The sequence below is a fragment of the Neofelis nebulosa genome, chromosome 7 (assembly GCF_028018385.1).
Source record: "Neofelis nebulosa isolate mNeoNeb1 chromosome 7, mNeoNeb1.pri, whole genome shotgun sequence".
NCBI lineage: Eukaryota > Metazoa > Chordata > Mammalia > Carnivora > Felidae > Neofelis > Neofelis nebulosa.
The window spans coordinates 86,871,872-86,893,611 of NC_080788.1; the positions used below are offsets into that span (position 1 = coordinate 86,871,872).

Below are 21,740 nucleotides of genomic sequence, written 5' to 3' on the forward strand. Positions count from 1 at the left end.
TCCCTCACATGGTACCAATGCTCGACACTGGAACAGCCAGCTGGCCCTCTGGAGACCACATTTTATTGTCTTTTGCTAGGAAGTTTTTAATCCTGTCTTTACCAAGATGTTTTAAATGTTCAGAGTGACATTAAGAGACGACAGTTAAGGCATTAAAAAAAAATCTTAGCTAATATTAGGACTCATTCTGCCACTTCCTCCATTCAAGGTTACTCACAGCCAACTTGTCTAGGCAGGAGGCTGGACAAGAAGTCTCCTAACAGGAAGCTTCCTAGAAAAGAGGCATGTATGGTTTTAAAAATAACAGATACTTCTTCTTGGACAGTTTATTTGGCAGAGTAAATATTCTGAAGTGAACCTTTACAAGTTAAGTAACTGAAAAGTTGAAGCTCAGAACACTGCCTCTCTGGTTGAGTTTTGAGGTACATTTGAGAAGATAAACTGGGGGACTTTTCCAGGGGCTGGAAGGTATACTGTCAGTTAGAGGACCAATGCATATGTTGTTTTGCTTTGTTTTCCAGATTTGGTGGGAGAAAAAAATAGTGCATTTTCTCTCTCTTGGGCTCTTGTTGCACACATACTTGTAAAACCCACTTGGTCAATATAATCTGTCTTGTGAAAAGCAGCAAAGTCACCAAGACGAAGAGGAGTGGCATGGAGAAATGTTCAAATCACCAAACGATTTTCTTGTAATAGCTGAGATGTGTCACTGTTTTTTTTAAGTTTATTTATTTATTTTGAGAGAGAAAGAGAGGGTGGGGGTGGGTTGGGCAGAGAGAGAATCCCAAGCAGGCTCCATGCTGTCAGCACAGCCCAACTTGGGGCTTGATCCCACGAACCATGAGATCATGACCTGAGTTGAAACAGAGTCGGAGGCTTAATCGACTGACCCACCCAGGCACCCCAACTGAGATGTGTCATTGTAACATCACTGTTCTCAACTACAAAAGGCCCTTCTGCATCTGACTACAGGGTGACTTGAAGTCCTATATTTATTTACTACAGCTTGAGCAAAAGCTGGAAAAGTGACCTGTTAGGAAATGTTTTAGGCATACTGACTTTTGCACAAATAGATACGTCCAGTATATAGGTAAACATATGCATGTTTCGGCTTTAACAGAATCTTTGACAAATGTACTCTTTATTTTATATTCTTGACCATATCTCATATGAGTCCTTCCACACATATTATTGTTATCATAAATTCATCACCGGGAACTATAAAATAGCCAAATTGTGAGTTATTAGGAAGATGGCTTTCAACAAGTAGCTGAACATTGAATAACTCGAATTCATATTTTAGTAGCTGGGCTTGGGGAATCAAAAGGGTTTTTGTTTCCAGATTTTCCTTTATGAAATAACTCACACACTTAAGTATAATAAATACTCTCACTTACCAATGCTGGTGACAGTGACACATATCCTAGCAATTTCTTGTACTGCTCGAAGGTGAAAAACTGTGAAATAAAACCAAACCCAGAGATTTATAACAATTTCCTGCAACAAACCCTTTAATTGACTCAAATTTCTTTAGTCAATCATTATATTAACCAGCATTTTAGAAAATGATAAACCATCGAACATAGTTTTTAATCTGGTCTCGGGTAGTTACTATTGAATCTTACTTTACCATTGGCATTTTCAAATGCAACTATAATAACCTACAGAAGAGCTGATGGAATCCTTTATAGCAGTAAATGAAGCATACAGCTTCCATTTACCATGACCATTTTCAGTTTCCCCAGACATCAATAGACTTCTTTTTGATGGCAGTGATTCAAAATTATAGGCATAGAGACCTGAAATCTCTGGTCTCCTATGTTTTCTCTCTGAACTGCTTTCCCAGTGAATGCCCAATTTTCTAGCCCACTTGTAAAAGACATCCACTTCTCATCTTTAACTTGAATTTATATTGCTGTGTATCTCTCTTGTTTCATGGAATGTCTAAACACTCACTGATGATGAAGACCGCCTGGTAAAACAGAGAAAGACCTAACGAGGTCAGCTTGTCCATCCTGACTTAAAGCAAGACTGTCTTCAACGTGAATAAAGAAAGAACACTGTTTATTCCTTCCTTTAAAATTTGATGATGATGAAGATTTTGTATATTCCTTCATTAGGTAACATGTAATAGAATTTTCTCTGCAAATAAATTTCTATGGAGGCAAATCTAATCAGACTTCATACAATGTTCCCCAATACATTTCTCTCTTCTCTTTCTATACTCTGCATTTTGGGCAACGACTCTGCTTGATCATGATGTTTTGCTCCCGGGTGCTCTTTTAGGTAGCTGCCTATATCACTGATAGGGCACAATCTTAGGTCCTGCTAGGGTCTGATTTTTAAGACCCCAGAAATGGGGTGTCTTCTACTCTATACTTTATAATCCAATAAAATGGGGGAAGGAAAAAAAGTGGAATTGGGGGTTAAATAATCCTCTGTTGTTAGAAGGAGGTAGTTCCATAAACATGGCTCCGTGAGTCGTTGGGTAGACCTAAAATCATTTTATCACTGGATAGATTTTGATCCTTTTAAAGACTTAGGAATGACTTGTGTCATGCTTCTATAGCTCAACTATGGATGTAGACTTTTGGAAGGAAAGTTATTGTCTTAGGCTTTAAAGATAAGTTTTTTCCTTCATTTTTTAATGGTCATTATCATCACTATTCTTTGACAGTCACCTTGGTGGGGTTTGAGGGGAGCAGTCCTGGGACTGAATCCTGCCTATGCTAATTAGCTGTGAAAGCATGGGCAAGTCACCTGACCTTTCTAGCCTTGGAGAACACAAAACTTACCTTCTAGAGTATTCCTTAAATAATAGAATTTAAGCGGCGCCTGGGTGGTGCAGTTGGTTAAGAATCTGACTCTTGATCTCGACTCAGGTCATGATCTCGCGGTTTGTGAGTTCAGAGCCTGCTTGGGATTCTGTCTCTCCTGCTGTTTGCCCCTCCCCCACTTGTTCTCTCTCTCTCTCTCTTCCTCAAAATAAATAAATAAAATTAAAAAAAATAACATAACAGAATTTAAGTAAGGTTTTATGACATGCCTGTCATGAAGAGGACTTTCAGAATATCCTAGTTTTTATTCTCTTTCTTTACTTTGACTAATAAAGAAGCCACAGATCCTTAGTATCCTTAGTTATTTGTATCACCCATGATAGCCAGCTGTGGTCCAGAAAACATGCTAAGGCCTTTGCATGTGCTACTGCATCGAACCCATACAAACCCATCAGGCAACAGGGTATAGTAAAACTATGATTCTCATTTTGTAGATACATGTCCTGCAGCTAGTGAGTGGAAGGACTGACACTCCCCTCCATAACTGCAAAGCCTGTGTATACTCTCAACCACAATACGTGCTCACTCATCGCTGAGCCGTGATTGTTGACAGTTTGGGATTCTCTGCCCTTGAGTTTTCTTGCTGTTGAGGCCTTGCCTTCCCTGACCCTAGAAGCCCACAGTCCCTCAATGCAGAAGATTTCAAACTTTTCTGACCACAATCTAGGTAAAAAGTATTTATGTAACACTAACACACATACACGCACACACACACACACACACACACACGCACGTGCACGCACGAATGCAGTATACACTTATATTAACTGAAACAAAATATTGCTATAAAACAATGTTTACCCCTTCACTATGTGTAATGCACTATGTTTCTATTCTGTTTCATGAAAAAAAATTCTGGTCATGACCCATTAAATCTAGTAACCCACTAAGTTGATTTTAGGACTCATGTGTCATGGCCCACATTTGAAAACACTGAACATTGGGTTCAAGGAAGTTCTGGGATGGATGGACCTCACAAGAGGCCTCACTACGTGGTTCCCTTCCGCTGTGAGGAGGCGGTTTTGATTTTTGTCTTTCTTCCTTCCTTCCCTTCCTTTCCCTCCCTCCCTCCCTCCCTCTCTCTCGCTTGCTTGCTTTCTTTCTTTCTTTCTTTCTTTCTTTCTTTCTTTCTTTCTTTCTCTCTCTTTCTTTCCAATTTTCTGTAATTACGAAGGATTAAGGACCATATTGGGATCTCAAGGGAGAAGTCTGGGGATATGGACTTGGCCTGTCACTGTAGCAATTCTCACAGGGAATCCCAAGTCTATGTGTTGGGGCAATTTTAGGCTCTTCATTTCCCCATCTCTAAAATTGTTTTTAAAAACCAAACTACTATTAATTAGCTGATTGGTGCTCATCAGACTTTTCTGGAAACTTTCAGGGAATGGCTAGGATGAAATGATTCTGGTTCCAGAGAATAAAGAAGCCCCATAGATCATAGTGATGAATTGTTAATGTACTGAATTCAAAAGTAATGAACAATATATTATCATATATTCTAATAAGCAGATAGTGCTTCAAATAAATAATACAGGATCTTAAGGAAGGAAAAGCTAAAATCTTTTAAAACAAAGTTTCAGTAATAGTAAAATTATGTAAATGTCATTACTACAGTCTGAAACCGATATTTACTAAAAAAAAACATTCATTCATTCAACAAATATTTACTGAATGTCTCCCATGTTCAAAGATTAGAAGATATCATGCCAGAACTGTATTCTTAGGAACTAGGAGATTAGCTATTATTTTAATTCCTCTCTATACAACACTACTGCTTTATGGCTTTCATGATACTTCTCGGTAATTTCTCATTCACAACACTGATCAATGCATAGATGTGATAAAAGTACCCTATCATGTGAGATATGAGGTTACCCTCTAAGGATGCAATTAGGGGGGTCAACATGTAATAAAGTTACCTCCCCAAAGTCATACTGAAGTGTGAATAAAGAGTTTTGAAAACATTCATATCCAATCAAGTTTTTGGGAATTCTGAATATAAAATCTGGAATCCAAATGAATTATGTCATATATAACCTATGTACTGGAATCAGAAGTTGATAGTCTCACCTAGGGAGAGGGGCACAAGCCATACAGTCTATGGAGAAGTTTCAGGTTGTGGTTTGGCAGGGGAGGTTGGTACCATTTGCCTGGGTGACACAGCCCTCCAGCACTTTTCCCTTTGCTTTATCTCATGCTCACTAAGCAGTCTGATGACTAACCTGACCTCCCAGGTATTCTGTTCAGGGATGCAGTTCAATTACATGCAAACAGTCTGATCCGCTTGGATCTTGCTTTTAACTACCTAAGCAGTGCTCAGACTAGGGCTGATTATTCCCCGCTATTGAGGCAAACCCCTTCTGGGTACTCCTCTTAATGCCCTGTGCATTTGGAGGCCCTTCAGTTTGGCTGGTGGAAACAGGTACCATTCCCAGCCCTATGTGCTTGCCAAGCACTGTTCCCCCTAATGCTCTGTACATCTTTCCCAAGCCTTGCTAGTTTTCTTACATGCATGTACTCATCGGTTCTCACCTGAGTACCTACAGGGTCCCTCTGCAGGTCATAGGAGCTCTCTCTTTTTCTGGTACTCTGTCCTGTGAACTCTAGCTGCTTTGCCCTCTCCAGCCCATCAGCTGTATCTCATCCCAGGGAGTACACTGGGCTCTCCTTACATCTCCCCTGCATGACCTAGGTCTGGCAAACCTCTCAAGGCGGTAAGTTGGGGCAAACCATAGAGCTCATCTCGTTTGTTTCCTGTGTCTCTGTCCTTCCTTGTCTGATGTCCAGTGTCTTGAAAATTGTGGTTTCATATATTTTGTTCATTTTTATTGTTGCTGTTTCAGGCAGGAGAGTAAAATCTGGTCTCTGTTACTCTATCTTGGCTGGAAATGGAAGTCTTGGTATTCCAGAGACTGAATAGTAGACATGGGAATTTTGGGGAATAGGATAGGAATGTCTCCTGTTATAAATCAATACACTTTTTGTTTCTCTCTATATATGTTTCATTTGTGCATCTAACATTGACTGAGTATCCAGTATGTGTAGACACCATGGCAGGTGTAGGGATCGTGGTGAACAGCCTTCACAATTTATATTCTTTCATGAGTCTGGTTAGTATTAGGCAATCCTTGAGAGTCTGTTCATGGAAAAACGGTGTTTCTAGACTTGTGAATCTCAAGACCAGACCCTGGAACCTGGAATGTGGTGCTTCCCATTTCCGAGGGACCAGTTGGTATCTTTCCGAGGTCTTTATTTCCTTCTGCTAACTGCAATACTAATTCTGTCTTAATTTGTGAAAGGGGGAAGTTTGATTTATTTACCATCGATGAGTCTTCTTATTTTAATGATGAATCTCATTTCAAAGAATAAAGTACAGAAAACTTAACATTATTTCTGATTATAATAATGATTGTAATTGAAGTTTCAGTACCAAGGAACACACACATACATATATATTCACAGACCATATGTACATATACATATGTATGTGTGCATGCGTGTGTGGGTATATTTATATATATACATATATATGGTCTCTGCATATTTTTTCTGAAGTGAACTTTGATGATATACAATGAAGCAGTTCATGATGTATGAAATCATTACAATCAGATGATCACTTTTCTCACAAATTCTAAGATAAATATCTACAAAACAAATGTTTTCATGAATCGTATTGAAAAACTAGTGCTATCCATCTGGCAAAGATACACTTAACTCCAAGTTATACTTAAAAAGCCAATGCACTTACCATATGTCTCAATACTTTTAAGGTAAAATTGACTTGAAACAAGATGTCTGGGACACATATACCATATCCAGTTGCCCAAAAGTTCATCTGTTAACCATTGTTCTGGCAAGGAGCATTGCTTTTTTTTTTTTTTTAAGTAGAGACTAACTCAGTTTTGTAAAGCTCAACTTTTTTTTTTCTTACATAAAAGACTGTTCAACACTGATAAACTTTAATCCCTTTCAAATTTAAATTAAATTTGTCTCCTATATACAGTCTTAAGGAAAAATATTCCAGGAAAAAATTTAAGTATAATTTACTCCATTTATACTGTAAAACACTGAACAAATGAATATATTATTCCATGGAGACAAAGTGACTTTCCTTTTGAAAGGAACTCCGCTCTGTTTGTTTACTTGGGCAATCTTTTATCAAGTGAAGCCATTTCATAATTCAAGTCAGCCCTCTTGTGTACTTTGGTGAACTTCTTCCAGATTCTTTACTGTGATTCAGATCCTTATAATGAAATTTGTGTTGAAGTAATAATATAAGATCACAAAAAGTACGGCAACAAAGGGGATAAATTTATAGAGAAGTATGTTTAAAGCTTTGTTTTCTAAATTCTAGACTCGAATTAAATCCTATTAAATTACTATTTTGACATAATGTAAAAGTTTGGTGTCTGCATATCTGTTATTTTCTCCTAAATGTTAACTTACCCTCTTACGTTACTGAGTAAAAGCATATAAACTGTCCCTTGTTACCTTTCAGGAATATTGGGAATACATATTGAATAATGTATGTGAAAAAAGCTTTATGTCATTAGTTGGCAAGGAAGTCTTTCGGTCTAGGTGTATGTTATCCTTCTTATGGAAAGACAAAGCCGTATTTGGTGATGTCACTGGTCTGGGAGAGGGGGCACTGCCAGCCAGAGTCACTGTGATCAGGAATTCTATCCGAGAGAACATATATCAAAGACTGATCAGATTTAGTTCTTTCTACCCTGGGGGTCCTGCCAGATCTCCATGTTCCCATCCAGATACTGAACCAGTAAGTAGTACATAAACCTCCATAGTTATGTGGTTAAAGAATGGAAATCGGCGTAGTGGAAGTAATAATTTTGTAAAAACCAGAATAGAGAATTTTAACAGAGGAGACTGGGGTTGGGAGGCGGGGAGGAAATGAAGTTAGCATGCCAAATAAATGTGTTATACGAGAATCATATACAAAGAAATATACTCTATTAGTTTTCTCTGTTCATAAAATGGAACTGGTTTAGGGAAAAAGGTTTTTCTACCACTCTTCCCTCCTCTCCCTCTCTCTCTAATAATTATTGCTCCCAAGGAAAATTTATGAATTGCTTTGAAAAAATGTCCAAGCTATTTTGTGGCCGCTGTGGTTCAATTACATGAATTTCATTCACCACTGTAATTTTTGTATAATTTCCTCATCAGAAGGGAGTGCCTTTACCTGAAAAAAAAAATCCACAAACCAATATTTGAGAGAGTGACCACGCCTAATTATAATAAAAGTTATGTTATAATTTCCACATTAAAATTTTTACCATCTTATGTTCAGTTCACATTAATATCCCATAGTTTGTTGTGGGATGTTTTAGGGCTGAAGGTGTTACTGCAGTCTATTTTCCCTTGGTGGAAAGGTATACAGAGCTTACCTTCACTGCTCTTTTTGGTGTTTCAGCCAAGATGGGTGGCAGAATTCCCTTGTAAAAACCAAACAGCCTATTGGAGAAATAAAAGATTTTATGTAAAGGAACCAGGCAACAGGTAATTCTGCCTTTGTTTATGGGCAAAACAACTAATCTTAAAGTATTCCCAATTATTCAATGTAGGACCCCAATCATGAAGTCCTCTCTTGTTTTAATTCTGAAGTGCAGAGATTATGAATTCTAAATTTTTTAGCACTATGAAATTCAGAAGAATAAATGATACTGAGACTGGAATCCCTAGGTACATTGCTAAACACAACAATGAGTTGTACCTTACAGATGCACTTGACCTTACTCACTGTAAGCAATCTTGAATTTTTTCCCTCAGTTGTATGGTAGGTAGCTTCAAGCTGTCAACAGTTGTGCATTTTCTCCCTTTTTACCAAATGAGGTTAGAGTTATACCTAAGACCTGAGCCCACTAGACCAGAAATTCCTGAGCTACCAAGGGACACAAATCCTTAATTTTAGCTTTACTAACACAAAGGAACTAACAAGCTCTATGGCCATGGAATCTGGGCTCCCAGCCTTGTCCTGAGTTAGTCATAATTTTTTAACTTCCTTGATGGAGATAGAAGGTCAGGGACATATGTTGCTGACAGAAGAAATGTCAAACTTGCTTGCTGACATGCAGTCTTAACAGTACCCGAGATGACACTGTTGTTGCCAATGCTGAGGGACTTGTCATATATTCAAATGTTTTTAGAAACAAACAAAAAAACAAAACCAAGAACGAGTGCCATATGCTTAATATAAGGTTCATAAAATGTCACCACTTATTTCATATTAGATTTTAAGATCCAAAATTTTCAATTTTGTCTGCCTGGAAAAAATTATATATGCCATACACTCATTTCTTTTTTTTCTGTTTTCTGTTTTCTTTTTAAGTAGGCTTCCCGCCCAACATGGGGCTTGAACTCATGACCCTAGGATCAAGAATCAGGTGCCCTACCAACTGAGCCAGCCAGGTACCCCTGCCATTTACTCACCTTAAACCTGAAATACATAAATAGAATATTCCTCATTCTTTTCTGAGATAATCAGTTTTCTTTCTTTTTTAAAAAATATCTTTTAATGTTTACTCATTTTTGAGAGAGAGAGAGAGAGAGAGAGAATGAGCGGCAGAGGGGCAGAGAGAGAGGGAGACACAGAATCTGAAGCAGGCTCCAGGCTCCAGGCTGTCAGGGCAGAGCCAGAGGTGAGACTTGAACCCACAAAATCATGACCTGAGGTGAAGTTGGAGGCTTAACTGACTGAGCCGCCCAGGTGCCCTGATAATCAGTCTTCTTGGTGAACCCATATGTGAGTACAGAAAAGGGCAGGACTCAAGTGTGTGCATTTTAGGATGTCCATTTAACATGGGTCTGGAGCTTCTCTGACCCTTCAAGCTTCACTGCAACTTTCTCTCTCTCTTTTTTTTTCATTTTTTAAAAATGTTTTATTTATTTTTGAGACAGAGGGAGACAGAGTGTGAGCAGGGGAGGGGCAGAGAGAAAGCGAGACACAGAATCCGAAGCAGGCTCCAGGCTCCAAGCTGTCAGCACAGAGCCCGACGCGGGGCTCGAACTCACAAACTGCAAGATCATGACCTGAGCCACAGTTGGACGCTTAACCTACTGAGCCACCCAGGTGACCCTCTTTTTTTTTTTTTTTTTTTTTAAGTTTCTTTGAGAGACACAGAGACAGCGCAAGTGGGGGAGGGGCAGAGAGAGAGGGAGAGAGAGAGAATCCCAAGCAGGCTCTGTGCTGCCAGTGCAGAGCCCCACTTGGGGCTCAAATACCCAAAACCGTGAGATCATGACCTGAAAGGAAAACCAAGAGTCTGACACTTAACCAACTGAACCACCCAGGTATCCCTCACCCCAACATTCTTACATTGGGTTCTGCTTCTAGCTGTGCTTCTGGAATAAGAAAGTTAAGAAATTATTTAGCCTAATCTACTTTGCCACCCAAATCAATGTGGTGAACTCTTGCTCTTCCTTGATTCACTGGCTTATAGAGCATACTTCAATTAGGAAAGCAAAGGGCTTGTTTTACAGCTTCTAACTTGATAGCTCCTTGAGGGCTGAGTGTGCATTAGTGTGCTTACCCCCAGAGTGATGTGTATATGTAACCAGGACACAAATGTTTGTTAAGCATATGGATTTCATAAAGAGGAAGAAAGGAATCAAATGATCCCCTGATATGGGCTTCTCTACCCTCTGTTTTTTTAAAAAAATGTTTATTTATTTGTTTTAGAGAGAAAAAGAGAGAGAGAGCATGAGTAGGAGAGGGGCAGAGAGAGAGTGTGAGAGAGAATCCTAAGCAGGTTCTATGCCTCCAGCACAGAGCCCAAAGCTGGGCTCAAACCCACAAACCATATCATGACCTGAGCCGAAATTAAGAGTCAGATGCTCAACTGAGTTGCCCAGGTGCTCTGTCTAACCTCTGTTTTTGACTTAATGGATGGTGTTAGATTTATGAATAGGAAATAAAGCAGACACGTGATTTGAAGAACCATGGAAATTCATACTCCTACCTCCTTTCCATTCCAATTTCAACTACTGACACCTGAAATTCACTTCTAAAATTTAACCATTCTTTATCATTTAAATTTCATTAGACATTAATTATCACATAATTTTCAGCATGAGAGTGACTAAGCATAGCTTTGGTCTTCCTAGAAGGTAAATGTGATTTTCTTGAACAGAAGTTCTATATTTCTTTTTTTTTTTTTCCAATATATGAAATTTATTGTCAAATTGGTTTCCATACAACACCCAGTGCTCATCCCAAAAGGTGCCCTCCTCAATACCCATCCCCCACCTTCCCCTCCCTCCCACCCCCCATGAACCCTCAGTTTGTTCTCAGTTTTTAACAGTCTCTTATGCTTTGGCTCCCTCCCACTCTAACCTCTTTTTTTTTTTTTTTCCTTCCCCTCCCCCATGGGTTTCTGTTAAGCTTCTCAGGATCCATATAAGAGTGAAACCATATGGTATCTGTCTTTCTCTGTATGGCTTATTTCACTTAGCATCACACTCTCCAGTTCCATCCACGTTGCTACAAAAGGCCATATTTCATTCTTTCTCATTGCCACGTAGTATTCGAAGTTCTATATTTCTAATGAAAGACATTAGTTCTGTTCTTTCTGTGCTGAGTTTTCCATATCTGGAAGATTATGCCTGGTTTGGGGGAAAAATTAAGAACTTTGAAGTAAGCATTGCTTCCATAACTGAGTGTTCCTGTTAATAACAGAGGTACTTGAAAACCCATAGAACAGAGAACAGTTATAGGAAGAACACTTGCTCAGCCTGGAGAAGAACAATCATAGGGAGAAACATAATGAACGTGATGATCTCTTGAAAGGTGAGCATGCAGGAATGAGATCGGATTTTTCTGTTTGTTTCCAGGTGGTAGAACTAGGACCAACAGGTGGAAGCAAGAAAAGACAAATTATTGGCCCAGTAGGAGCTTAATACAAGGAAGTACTCCTAATAGTCAGAATTATCTGGACATAGAATGGTCTCTCCTGAAAAATGATGAGTTCTCCTTCATGGTATGTGGTCAAGCAGTCTGGATGGCCACTTGTAATGGATGCCAGAGATGGGATATACACAGCAACAGATGAACTTGCTCACCCTCAAGACGGGTCCACTCCAACCCTCAGATTTTGTTGTTCTAAGAAAAATAACAGGAGGATATGGGAAAGTGCTTTCCTGAAGAGAAAACCCTGCCTTACTTCAAACTTTTGCCTAAAGTAGAGCACTGCTTCTCTGAAGGAGGACAGAAATCTCGTAAGTAACACAGAAGGTCTTCATTTTAAAAATGATGGGAGAAAATATTAAAAAGAGGTGTAAGGCAGGAGGGAAGAGAGGCAGCTGGGAGAACCATAAGGATTTAATCCGAAAACTGCTGGGAGGTCCAGAGCCCTCTGCTTCAAGTTGGCGATGCTTCCTTGATGTGCCCTCCTTCCCTTCTCTCTGCTCAGTTCCTTTCATGTGCAATCATCCTCCACCACCCCTACCGCCTCCAGCCATCCCACCATCCTAAACTTTCTAACAGCGAATGAACAGTTTTAATGGGAAATTCTTAAGGACCATCTTTTGCTGGCAAATGGGAATTTAGATCTATTTCCTTGCATTGTTTTCACAGTATATCCATGCAATAGTGGACATCTATGGATTAGTCAGGCCGGCACCTCTTCTGCTGAGAACTGCCCCGCCCAATTTTTTTAAAACACTGGAAGCAACACATTAGTACAGTATGACACTGCTTGTAGGCAGCCATTGATTGGGCATCTCACCAATGGATCCAAATGGTATTCCATCTCTTTGCCCCCTGATCCAAGCTAGACCTAGCAGAGTTCTTCAGGATTTGGGAATAGAACTGAACAGGTCAGTCTCGCCCTGTGTGGTTGACACTCTAAGATACAAAGGTAGCATGTCGATGGTACTCATGTTTTCTGTCATTTGGAGGAGGTCAATCTGCAGTGATAAAAAAGAAGGAAGCTACTGTTCAAGGAAGCACGGAAGCAGGATGGAGAACAGAAGATCTGGTACTGTGAGTATGACCCTGCCGCCAGCAGCTCTTTTTCTTTTTTTTAAACACTGGTTTTATTTTTTCAGGGCGGGGGAGAGGAAGAGGGGGAAAGAGAGAGAAAGGGTGGGGGAGAGAGAGAGAGAGAGAGAGAGAGAGAGAGAGAGAGAGAGAGAGAGAGAAAGAGAGAGAGAGAGCGCGAGAGAGAGAATATCCCAAGCTGGCTCCACTGTCAGCACAGAGCCTGATATGGGGTTTGATCTCACGACCCTGGGATCATGATCTGAGCTGAAATCAAGAGTCGGACGCTCAACCGACTGAGCCACCCAGGTGCTCCAAGCATTTCCTTATGCTTAGTTACATCTCAGTCCTTATTGAATACTGGCATTTCCCTTTGCTTTTCATTCTTTAAGATACCCAGTATCATTTAGAATAAATTCCTTTTTTTTTTTTTTTACCTAAATTATTTTGAGTGGGGTTTATTATTTATAACCCAAAGTCCTGGATCCAGAAAGTAAGTTTCATGACCCCTACAGCCAAAGTGGCTGCTACAGCATCTCCATACCATGCATGCCCTCTCACATGAAGAGCCTTTTTGTCAGTGAAGATTGGCACTTGGGCCAATCAGAAGAGTCACACCCAAAATTCGAAAAGGAGAATGTGGTAGGCAAGGGCTCAAGCTGATGAGCTACTTTTTTACTTGATTAGATAATTACTGGAAGTTTTCCTAAGGTAAGGTATGGTATACAGATTCTAAGAAACAAAAAGGAATTGTAATGTTTTATGAAGGAGATAAACTTCTTTTTTTTCTGCCAAAGAACTAATCTTTATACCCACATGTACTATTCACTCTGCCAACTTTTTCCCGTGTTCATGTAGTTTTGGCTGCACTCTACAGAGCATGTGGCTTACCAAGACAATAACTAGGGAAGTTAGGAGATTTGTGCCACCAACAGCAACATGCTTTATCCGGCTTACTTCTCAAGAAGCAGGCTGACACATCCAGTCTTCTCCCCAGATGAAGGGAAACTGAGATTCTAATGTATATGTAGCATCAATAGCAGTCCTTTTTCCTGAACAGGTAGGAAAGCCACTATTCTGGCTTTAAGTTTTGACCAACATCAGGCCCACTGGAGAACTCTTTGGAAGAGGCATAAGAACCAATGTAAGACCTCCCATAACAAAGCAGTATGAACTGTATGGCAGCCCTCACATTTTGTTTCTCAAAGTTGTTACTTCCAAAAGTTGTGAATTTGATTTTACACATCCTGTGTAGGAAAATGTTGACTTGTATGTTTATGGACTTTTGTTGATATTGATACAAGTAAAAACAGCCAAAATTCGTCTAAAGCTTACTATGCAGTAGCCACTCTATTAAGAATAAATGTATGTAGGCCTATGGGCATATTTTAACCTCATTCAACTTTCATAACAATCCTTTGAAGGAGGTATGATTGGTTACTTTCTTCATTTTGCAGGGGATGCCTGCTGTCACATCACTGCCAAATAGCATACAGTGACTCAAATCAAGTTCCGTTGTCCTCACAGTCCATGTCCTTGACCATGGGGCTACACTCTATTGCAGTTTTTCTTGAAGTAAATTTGTTTTTATAAACATTTTTGAAAAGTTATTTCTGTTGTAAAATGTCTTATTTTAGGAAAAATCAGTTTTTTAGTCCCATTTCTACTCAGTTCTGTTTTATTTTATTTTTTTTTTAAAACGTTTTTTATTTATTTTTTTGGGACAGAGAGAGACAGAGCATGAACGGGGGAGGGGCAGAGAGACAGGGAGACACAGAATCGGAAACAGGCTCCAGGCTCCGAGCCATCAGCCCAGAGCCCGACGCGGGGCTCGAACTCACTGACCGCGAGATCGTGACCTGGCTGAAGTCGGACGCTTAACCGACTGCGCCACCCAGGCGCCCCTACTCAGTTCTGTTTTAAAGTAATGTGGATCACTACCTGCATAACCGATTGATTTAGGCTGCAATGCACAAGATCATTTTTTGTAAAAGCTTTTGAGTTGTTGATGAAGCATTTGCTAGTTGGACCAGATTTAGAAAAAAAAAAAAAAAAAGTAGGCCCAAGGACGAATGTTTCTCCCCGCAGGATAAGAGGCATACCAGGATGATTCTGTCAGTGTGGGAGAAAGACAATACTTCAGTAATAGGAGAAAACATTGAAATATTAATACTGTGTATTAAAGTAAAACTGTTATTATCCAAAAAGTCAGTGGGGAGCACTGGTGGTTGCTCACCCAACAGAATTCCCTTGCTGTTCCTTGGGGTGCAAGTATTCACCATCCTCTGCACTCAGGCAAGGAAGCCCTTCTGTAGTCCAGGGGTGAAGCAGAATTCTTCAAGCTAATCACGGTGGTCCCATTCCCTTGCTAGTGAATCCTGTCACATCCATGGACATATGATCCAATGCTAGCCCATGAGACCAGTGGTGGGAAGAGAGGAAATGTATGCTGGAAGTCTTGGATTTCCAGCCTAAGGAAAAAAGGCACATGGAAAGACAAGTCCCTCTTCTCTCCTTGTCATTCTAGCTGCATGAGATGCCTGTGTACTGCAGTCAAATGAGATATCATTGCCCACAAACTGAGGAAGCCAGCACAAAGTTGGAAAGGACCTGGGCCTCAATGACATTATTGGACTGTTGAATCAACCAATCCTAGGCATCTACCTCCAGATTTCTGGTCACGTGAAATTAAAAACAAATCTTTACTATCTGAACTGCTTTCAACTACATCTTCTGTTAACCTACAGCTAAAAGCGTTGAGAAGAACACATACAATGTACTTTTGGTCTCCACTAGCAAATAGCCTTTGACACCCCCATATCTGAAAAAAGTCTTAAATGGTATTTCTTAAGTCATAATCATAGTGAAGGTGGTTGTTGAATGTTACGCAAAGCATTTTGAAGGAGCCTGTGAGAACCATTTTGAGAAATGGTTTTAAATTCTTTCAGGAGCCCATCAGACATTAGAACCCTATCCTATTAGGATGGTTACCTATGAGAGAACCCCATACCACACATGGAATAAGCTCATAAGCAAATATCAGGATGGGGTTCCAGGTCTCCAAAGCCATTAATGGTGGTTCATATACTAATGAGAGTTGTTGTTCAGAAACATAAGTAGACACAGAGTACTACGATATTGGATCACATTTGTTTTTCATTGTATAATCAAAACAGGCCTTGTACTACTTATGTACATCTATAAAACGAAGATCAAAACTAAATTGCACGTGTTCTTCTCTCAAAGACACAGCTCATACATAGCTTATTTGAAATGCAGATTTGTGCCAAACCTCACAAAATAATTTTACCCCTCATTTCCCCCACCCCCATTTTTGAAGTGCGAAACTATTTAGCATATTGGGTGGTTCCAAGGTCGCAGACCAATCAATGAAAAGATGTTGATTGCTTGAAGCAAGGAGATGTGGAATTTCCTTTGAGTTCCAGTTTGTGTCCCCCCTTGGTGGTTCATTTGTGGCAAGTCACACCCTTGAAGAAGTCTTCCTGCTGTCTCTCATTAGTAGAGTCTAATTTTAGGTTACCTTGTTTAAGGTCCAAACTTTAGATGCCCAAACAGACTAGACAGATCCTTAATTAAACATCTTGTACCTGACAACATCTTTAGACCATTTGGATGGCTGAAAAAAAGTTACTGGCTCAGTCAGCCTGAAATCTGAAGACTTCGTGGTAAATAGTGGGTAGACAGGACAGCGCTTAACACTCTCAAAATTTGACTCAGGTGAAGAAACCAAGAAGGAGTGGAAATATCACATATTCTGTCTGCTCCTCCTTTTTTCCTTGAGTCACCCCCTGTTGGTTGTGCTGTTTCTTTCTTTTTCTTTCTTTCTTTCTTTCTTTCTTTCTTTCTTTCTTTCTTTCTTTCTTTTCTTTTTTCTTTTTTTCTAATTTAGCATGTAGAAAATGTTTGTTTGGAAGTCATTTGTACCATGCATTTGGACTGTTCCTACAGGCAGGCTGGGAAATTTCCGAAGTTGCTAGGCTAGCAAGCAGGATTTTGGTGTTAGGAAAAACAACATGGGATCTTTTCTTCTTTGTAGCTTCCAAGGAGAAATGGAGGTATGTAGCTGCTTCAAAACTGACCGTTAGAGGGAGTTAAGTCCTGTTGTCCTTCAGAAAGGCTATCCTAAAACCCAACTGACAGATTACTGAGAAAAAAGAGTATAAGAAGACCGTGAATAAAATGTCTTCCTGCCTAAGAGAGGAAAAGATCGATGTATAAATCTGCTGCCCATGGAAACGGAGGGGTTTCCTGGTTGTCAGAGACAAAGTGCTTTGAGGTCCAAATTGCTGAGACTCATAACCAACGTCCAGCAACCAGAACACTGGAGGCCAGGATCGAGGTGCACATCACCCAAGCCTGAACAGGCCAATTGGAAATGATTTCCAAGCTCTAAAGCCATTTTCAAAGCCACCTGCAGCACACTCACACGCGGCATGAGAAGGATGCTTTCACCTGGATCCCCGTTCTTTGCCAAAAACCTGGCATTCACCAAGTGTCCAGAGCAGCAATAATAGTCACCGGTGAAGCATGAAATAGGAACGACAGGGAAAGTGACACCAGATCCCCAGTTGGGGAAATTGGAAAGCATTAACACGTCTGTGTACCTAACAGAGCACAATTACTACATTTTATTTTGTTTCAACAGTCAGAACTTAAATGAACATCACCATTCAGTTCTGTTCTGGGCAATGATCCAAGCTCATCTTTGGTACAGTTGATTTTGAAGCTTTACAGTCAATCATATCTTCACAATTTGTTCTTCTTTCAGGCTTCAGGCATCCTCCTGATTTCCATTTCTTGTTTGGAAGCCTTGAGTCATCTGTTCTGGCAGCATGACCAACCCAAATCAGTCATTTTCTCCAAATTACATTGAAATAGGGATCCTGCTAGTTTGTTTTCTTCCTCCTTTCTTTCACATAATTTTCCCTTTAAGGATCTCCTAATACAAAGCTGATTGAAGGCATACAATATCCTCTTTCTTCTACTCTTGTCAAATCCAAGTTTCTTACCCACATGCTGTAGCCCCATAATTAAAACAATGAGGGCGGCACTCAGCTCTGCGTTGTGACTGAGGGGCTTCTACTGCCTGACGGGTCGCACATCCCAGGGCAGAATTCTGGCCCTGACACTACACCTTTAGGGCAATGTTCTGACGTCATTTATACTCCACAAGTCTCAGTGGTTCACAGATTCCAAATGAAAGAGTGGAGCTTCATGGCTCTGTTATTGGAATTATGTAGAATCTACAATCTGAAGTTCACAAAATTGCATGCATCTTGGGGCCATTTTAATGTAGCAAAGGAGAGGGGGGAAAACTATGGGTCCTTTAAAGGAGAGGAAAAACAGCTTAAAAAAAGACAGCTTGCTTTTCAAACCAGCAACTGAGCTTCAAGGAAGTGCAACATGACAAAGGTTTTAGCTAACATTGTAGTGGAAAACCAACAAAAGTTTTCCCTGCTTCAACTCCTATCAGGTCTTCAGGCACAAACAACACAGTTATTAGTTTTCATTACCGAGAATTAATTGAATTAAGTTTCTGCATATGGTCCTTGGATATATTTGTTACCCCAAACCATGCCACTTTCATTATATGCTGTATGGAGGAATCCTTTAAAGTTTTCCCGAACACCCGTTTTTAACTGAACTTTTAGTATGATTTTACCACGACAATTAAACTTTGTTGATATGTCTAAAATAAACTACAACTTTGAATTTCTAAGATACAGAAAATTAGCTTAGCTGTCAGTATCATTTAGGAGGTACGTCTATGGCTCGATTCCCTGGAAAGTTGGCTGGGTGCTCGGTGCACTAAACATGCTGTACAGCTCAGCCCAAGGAAGGCATTAGCGTGATATAAGAACCAGAACCCTGATGGAAAACGCTAAGGAAAAAAAAGCAGAAAAGATATTTGAGAAGTGACTGAAGTAAATAACAGGGGGAGAGTGTGGAGTTAATCGCCCCATTAACCTGTAAGTGAAGAGACTTACTTAGGACCGACTATGCAAAAAGTGTATTAATTTTCAGCGACAGCAGATTACCTGGCTTTAAAAGAGGAACACACTTCCATTAGGAAGTAAGAATCATTTAGGGGCAGTCTTTCACTCATGTGGATGGCAACTATGAAGAAAAGGACAATAAATAAACAGACAGACAGACAAAACCCCCAAAACCAACTGAAACAACACTATTTCTTGGACTGGGACTGAAAGCCAGGAAAGAAGTCCTAATTGTGGAGTCAAAAGTTCCTCACCAGCCAGCTCTCTGCTAAACACGGCCCTCTGAGGGAATTTGGGAATTCTTTGCTTCATCCTACTTACCCGCATCCTCTTACCGACCCCATTTTTCTTTTACCTCCTCTGTTTCTAATTTCCGTCCTTCCCATTCACGAAGTAACCATCATTCATTTATTCATTCACTCATTCATTCAATATGCTCTATTCCATGTACTAGGCTAAACACATTATTCTAGAGTCAACTGTTGATACAGTAGTCCCATTGTCCCCAAATCACTTAAGACCTCAATTTTCTTTAAAAAAGTTTTTTAAAAATGTTTATTTATTTTTGAGAGACAGAGAGACAGAGCATGAGTGGGGGAGGGGGAGAGAGAGAGATGGAGACACAGAATCTGAAGCAGGCTCCAGGCTCTGAGCGGTCAGCACAGGGCCGGATGTGGGGCTTGAACCCACGAACCGTGAGATCATGACCTGAGCTGAAGTCGGACACCCAACCGACTGAGCCATCCAGGTGCCCCAAGACCTTAATTTTCTCCAAGAAGTCTTTGAGATGGTAGACAATTGCCTGTTGTTGACCAGGCATGACCAAGATGTTGCCTTTAATATTTCATCATGTGCTTGGCACACAGTAACACTCAGGTAACATACATTGAATATAACTATATCCATATAAGAACTATATATACTTAATCATACATATATCTATACATATATATATGTGTATATATATATATATATATATATACATGTACTTATGTAGATCTATGTACACAGACAAGACCCAAACATGATCCGTATTAATAGTCTGAATTGCTTGTATATTTTTAACTAGAGTATGCATTATTCACATGATTACCATATTTAATCCAGGTTATAAATTGCTTGACAATGGCCACTCCTGCTCTTTATCACCACCCTCTGGCATTTAGCATTAATTTGATGCTACCTGTCAGTAAAGCAATATGACACAGTGGGCAGGAGTGTGGGCTCTGGAGCCACACTCCGTGGGTTTGAATTTTGGCTCAACCATGTGTTAGCTGCTTACCCAGCACAAAAATCCATTGGCACAAAAGGTGAGCAAATTAATTCCAAAGCACTACTGCCAGAATAGAGATTTTTTTTTAAATGTCAGCTCTCTTTACAAGTGCTTATGAAAATGAGTTGGTACCTGGTTGTAATAATTAGACTGATTTAATAGCTTGACCGAGCAGGGCTATGTATGACCACAGCTGGGGCAGAAAGCCTCAGAATTCAGAGATGTCCTTCACAAATAGAATCTTACCTAAGTATATGACCCAGTACTTTAGGAATTCACACCCTGATGTGGAATTCTGCTACAATCAATTTATACATGTTTGAGACCAAAGGTGTTGTGCACTAAGTGCGCTGAGCAGGCTACTCCCAGAGCATAAGTCACATTTAGAAATTCATTAACTCATGGCTGCCAGTTATTACAGTAGGCTCCAAAATTAATTTGTTGAGGTGCCCCCTAGTGGTATTGGAGTTAAATGCAACTCAATAAATCTCAACCCTGGAGAACAAAGCCTTGGAACAGAGCATTTGGTAGGTTACAGATTACAATCTGATTGAACACATCTTCATTTCAATACTCTAGGCTCCAAAGAAATAGTATTATAACAGCTTGGAATTCTAATGGAATTGAGACTACTGAGGGAAATTTTAGAAACAAAAATAGCAATCATTATGCTAAATGCTTTATAATTATTATCTCATTCAATTTTTACATGAAATAGATTCTACTCTTTCCATTTCATAGACAAGGCCATAGAGAGAGACAGTAGCAACTTTCCTACTAGCCAAACAGCTGGTAAGTGGAGGAGTTGGGATAAGAACCCAAGTCTACTTGACTCCTCTGCTTCCGAGCACTATGCTTGACTCCATGTTCTTAGGTTGAGATCCAGAGTGAAGTCCACTGGGAAATGTCATTCTACCTCTGCTCTGGGGCTCCTTTGGTGACTATGTCTTTATTGTGCAGGCCCCAGTCTCTGCTTGGTTTCTGGGAGAGACTAAAATGCTGGTTTTTAAGAGGGGGAAGAGCTGAGCCAGGGTTCATAGTCCCCTTTGGTGTAGTCCCTTATACCAGTTTTTTTGTTTATTTATTTATTTTGAGGGAGAGAAAGAGACAGAGTGTGTGTGTGTGTGTGTGTGTGTGTACGTGCGTGCACGCATGGGCGCATGGGGGAGGGGCAGGGAGACATGGAGGGAGAGAGAGAATCCCAAGCAGGCTCTGTGCTATGAGTGCAGAGCCCCACATGGGTCTCAATCCCATGAATCGTGAGATCGTAACCTGAGCCAAAATCAAGAGTCAGATGCTTAACCGACTGAGCCATTCAGGTGCCCACCCACTTACACCAGTTTTTTAAGTGCCCGAATTCTTATTTAACTTATGAAAACACAAGTTAAATGCATAGTCACTGAGCTTTCTGCATGTAATAAGTAAAAGTCCATATGTACTTTACGGACTTATGGATGTGCACAGTCTCCCAGTAACTTTGAAAAAATTTTCCTTCATATTACATTATTGCCAGTGAGTCATTAAGAGTTAACTTTTTCCTAACTCCCGCAATCAATGTCCTAGGAAACTAGAGTTGGATAAGTTACACAGAACTCAAGACATTTTCAAAAACAATGCAG

The 21,740-nt window shown here is 40.0% G+C and overlaps 1 protein-coding gene across 10 annotated transcripts in view; it reads right to left on the reverse strand.

Moving 5' to 3' along the window:
* The window catches only part of SLC25A21 (solute carrier family 25 member 21), a 484,023-nt gene that overhangs the window by 50,104 nt on the left and 412,179 nt on the right, over positions 1-21,740 (reverse strand). For all 10 annotated transcript variants that reach the window (XM_058738860.1, XM_058738859.1, XM_058738865.1 and 7 more), the window contains 2 exons: positions 8,243-8,309; positions 1,398-1,457 (listed from right to left, as the gene is read on the reverse strand). In XM_058738860.1, the coding sequence (XP_058594843.1) occupies positions 1,398-1,457; positions 8,243-8,309 (127 nt within the window). The remainder of the gene's footprint in view (positions 1-1,397; positions 1,458-8,242; positions 8,310-21,740) is intronic.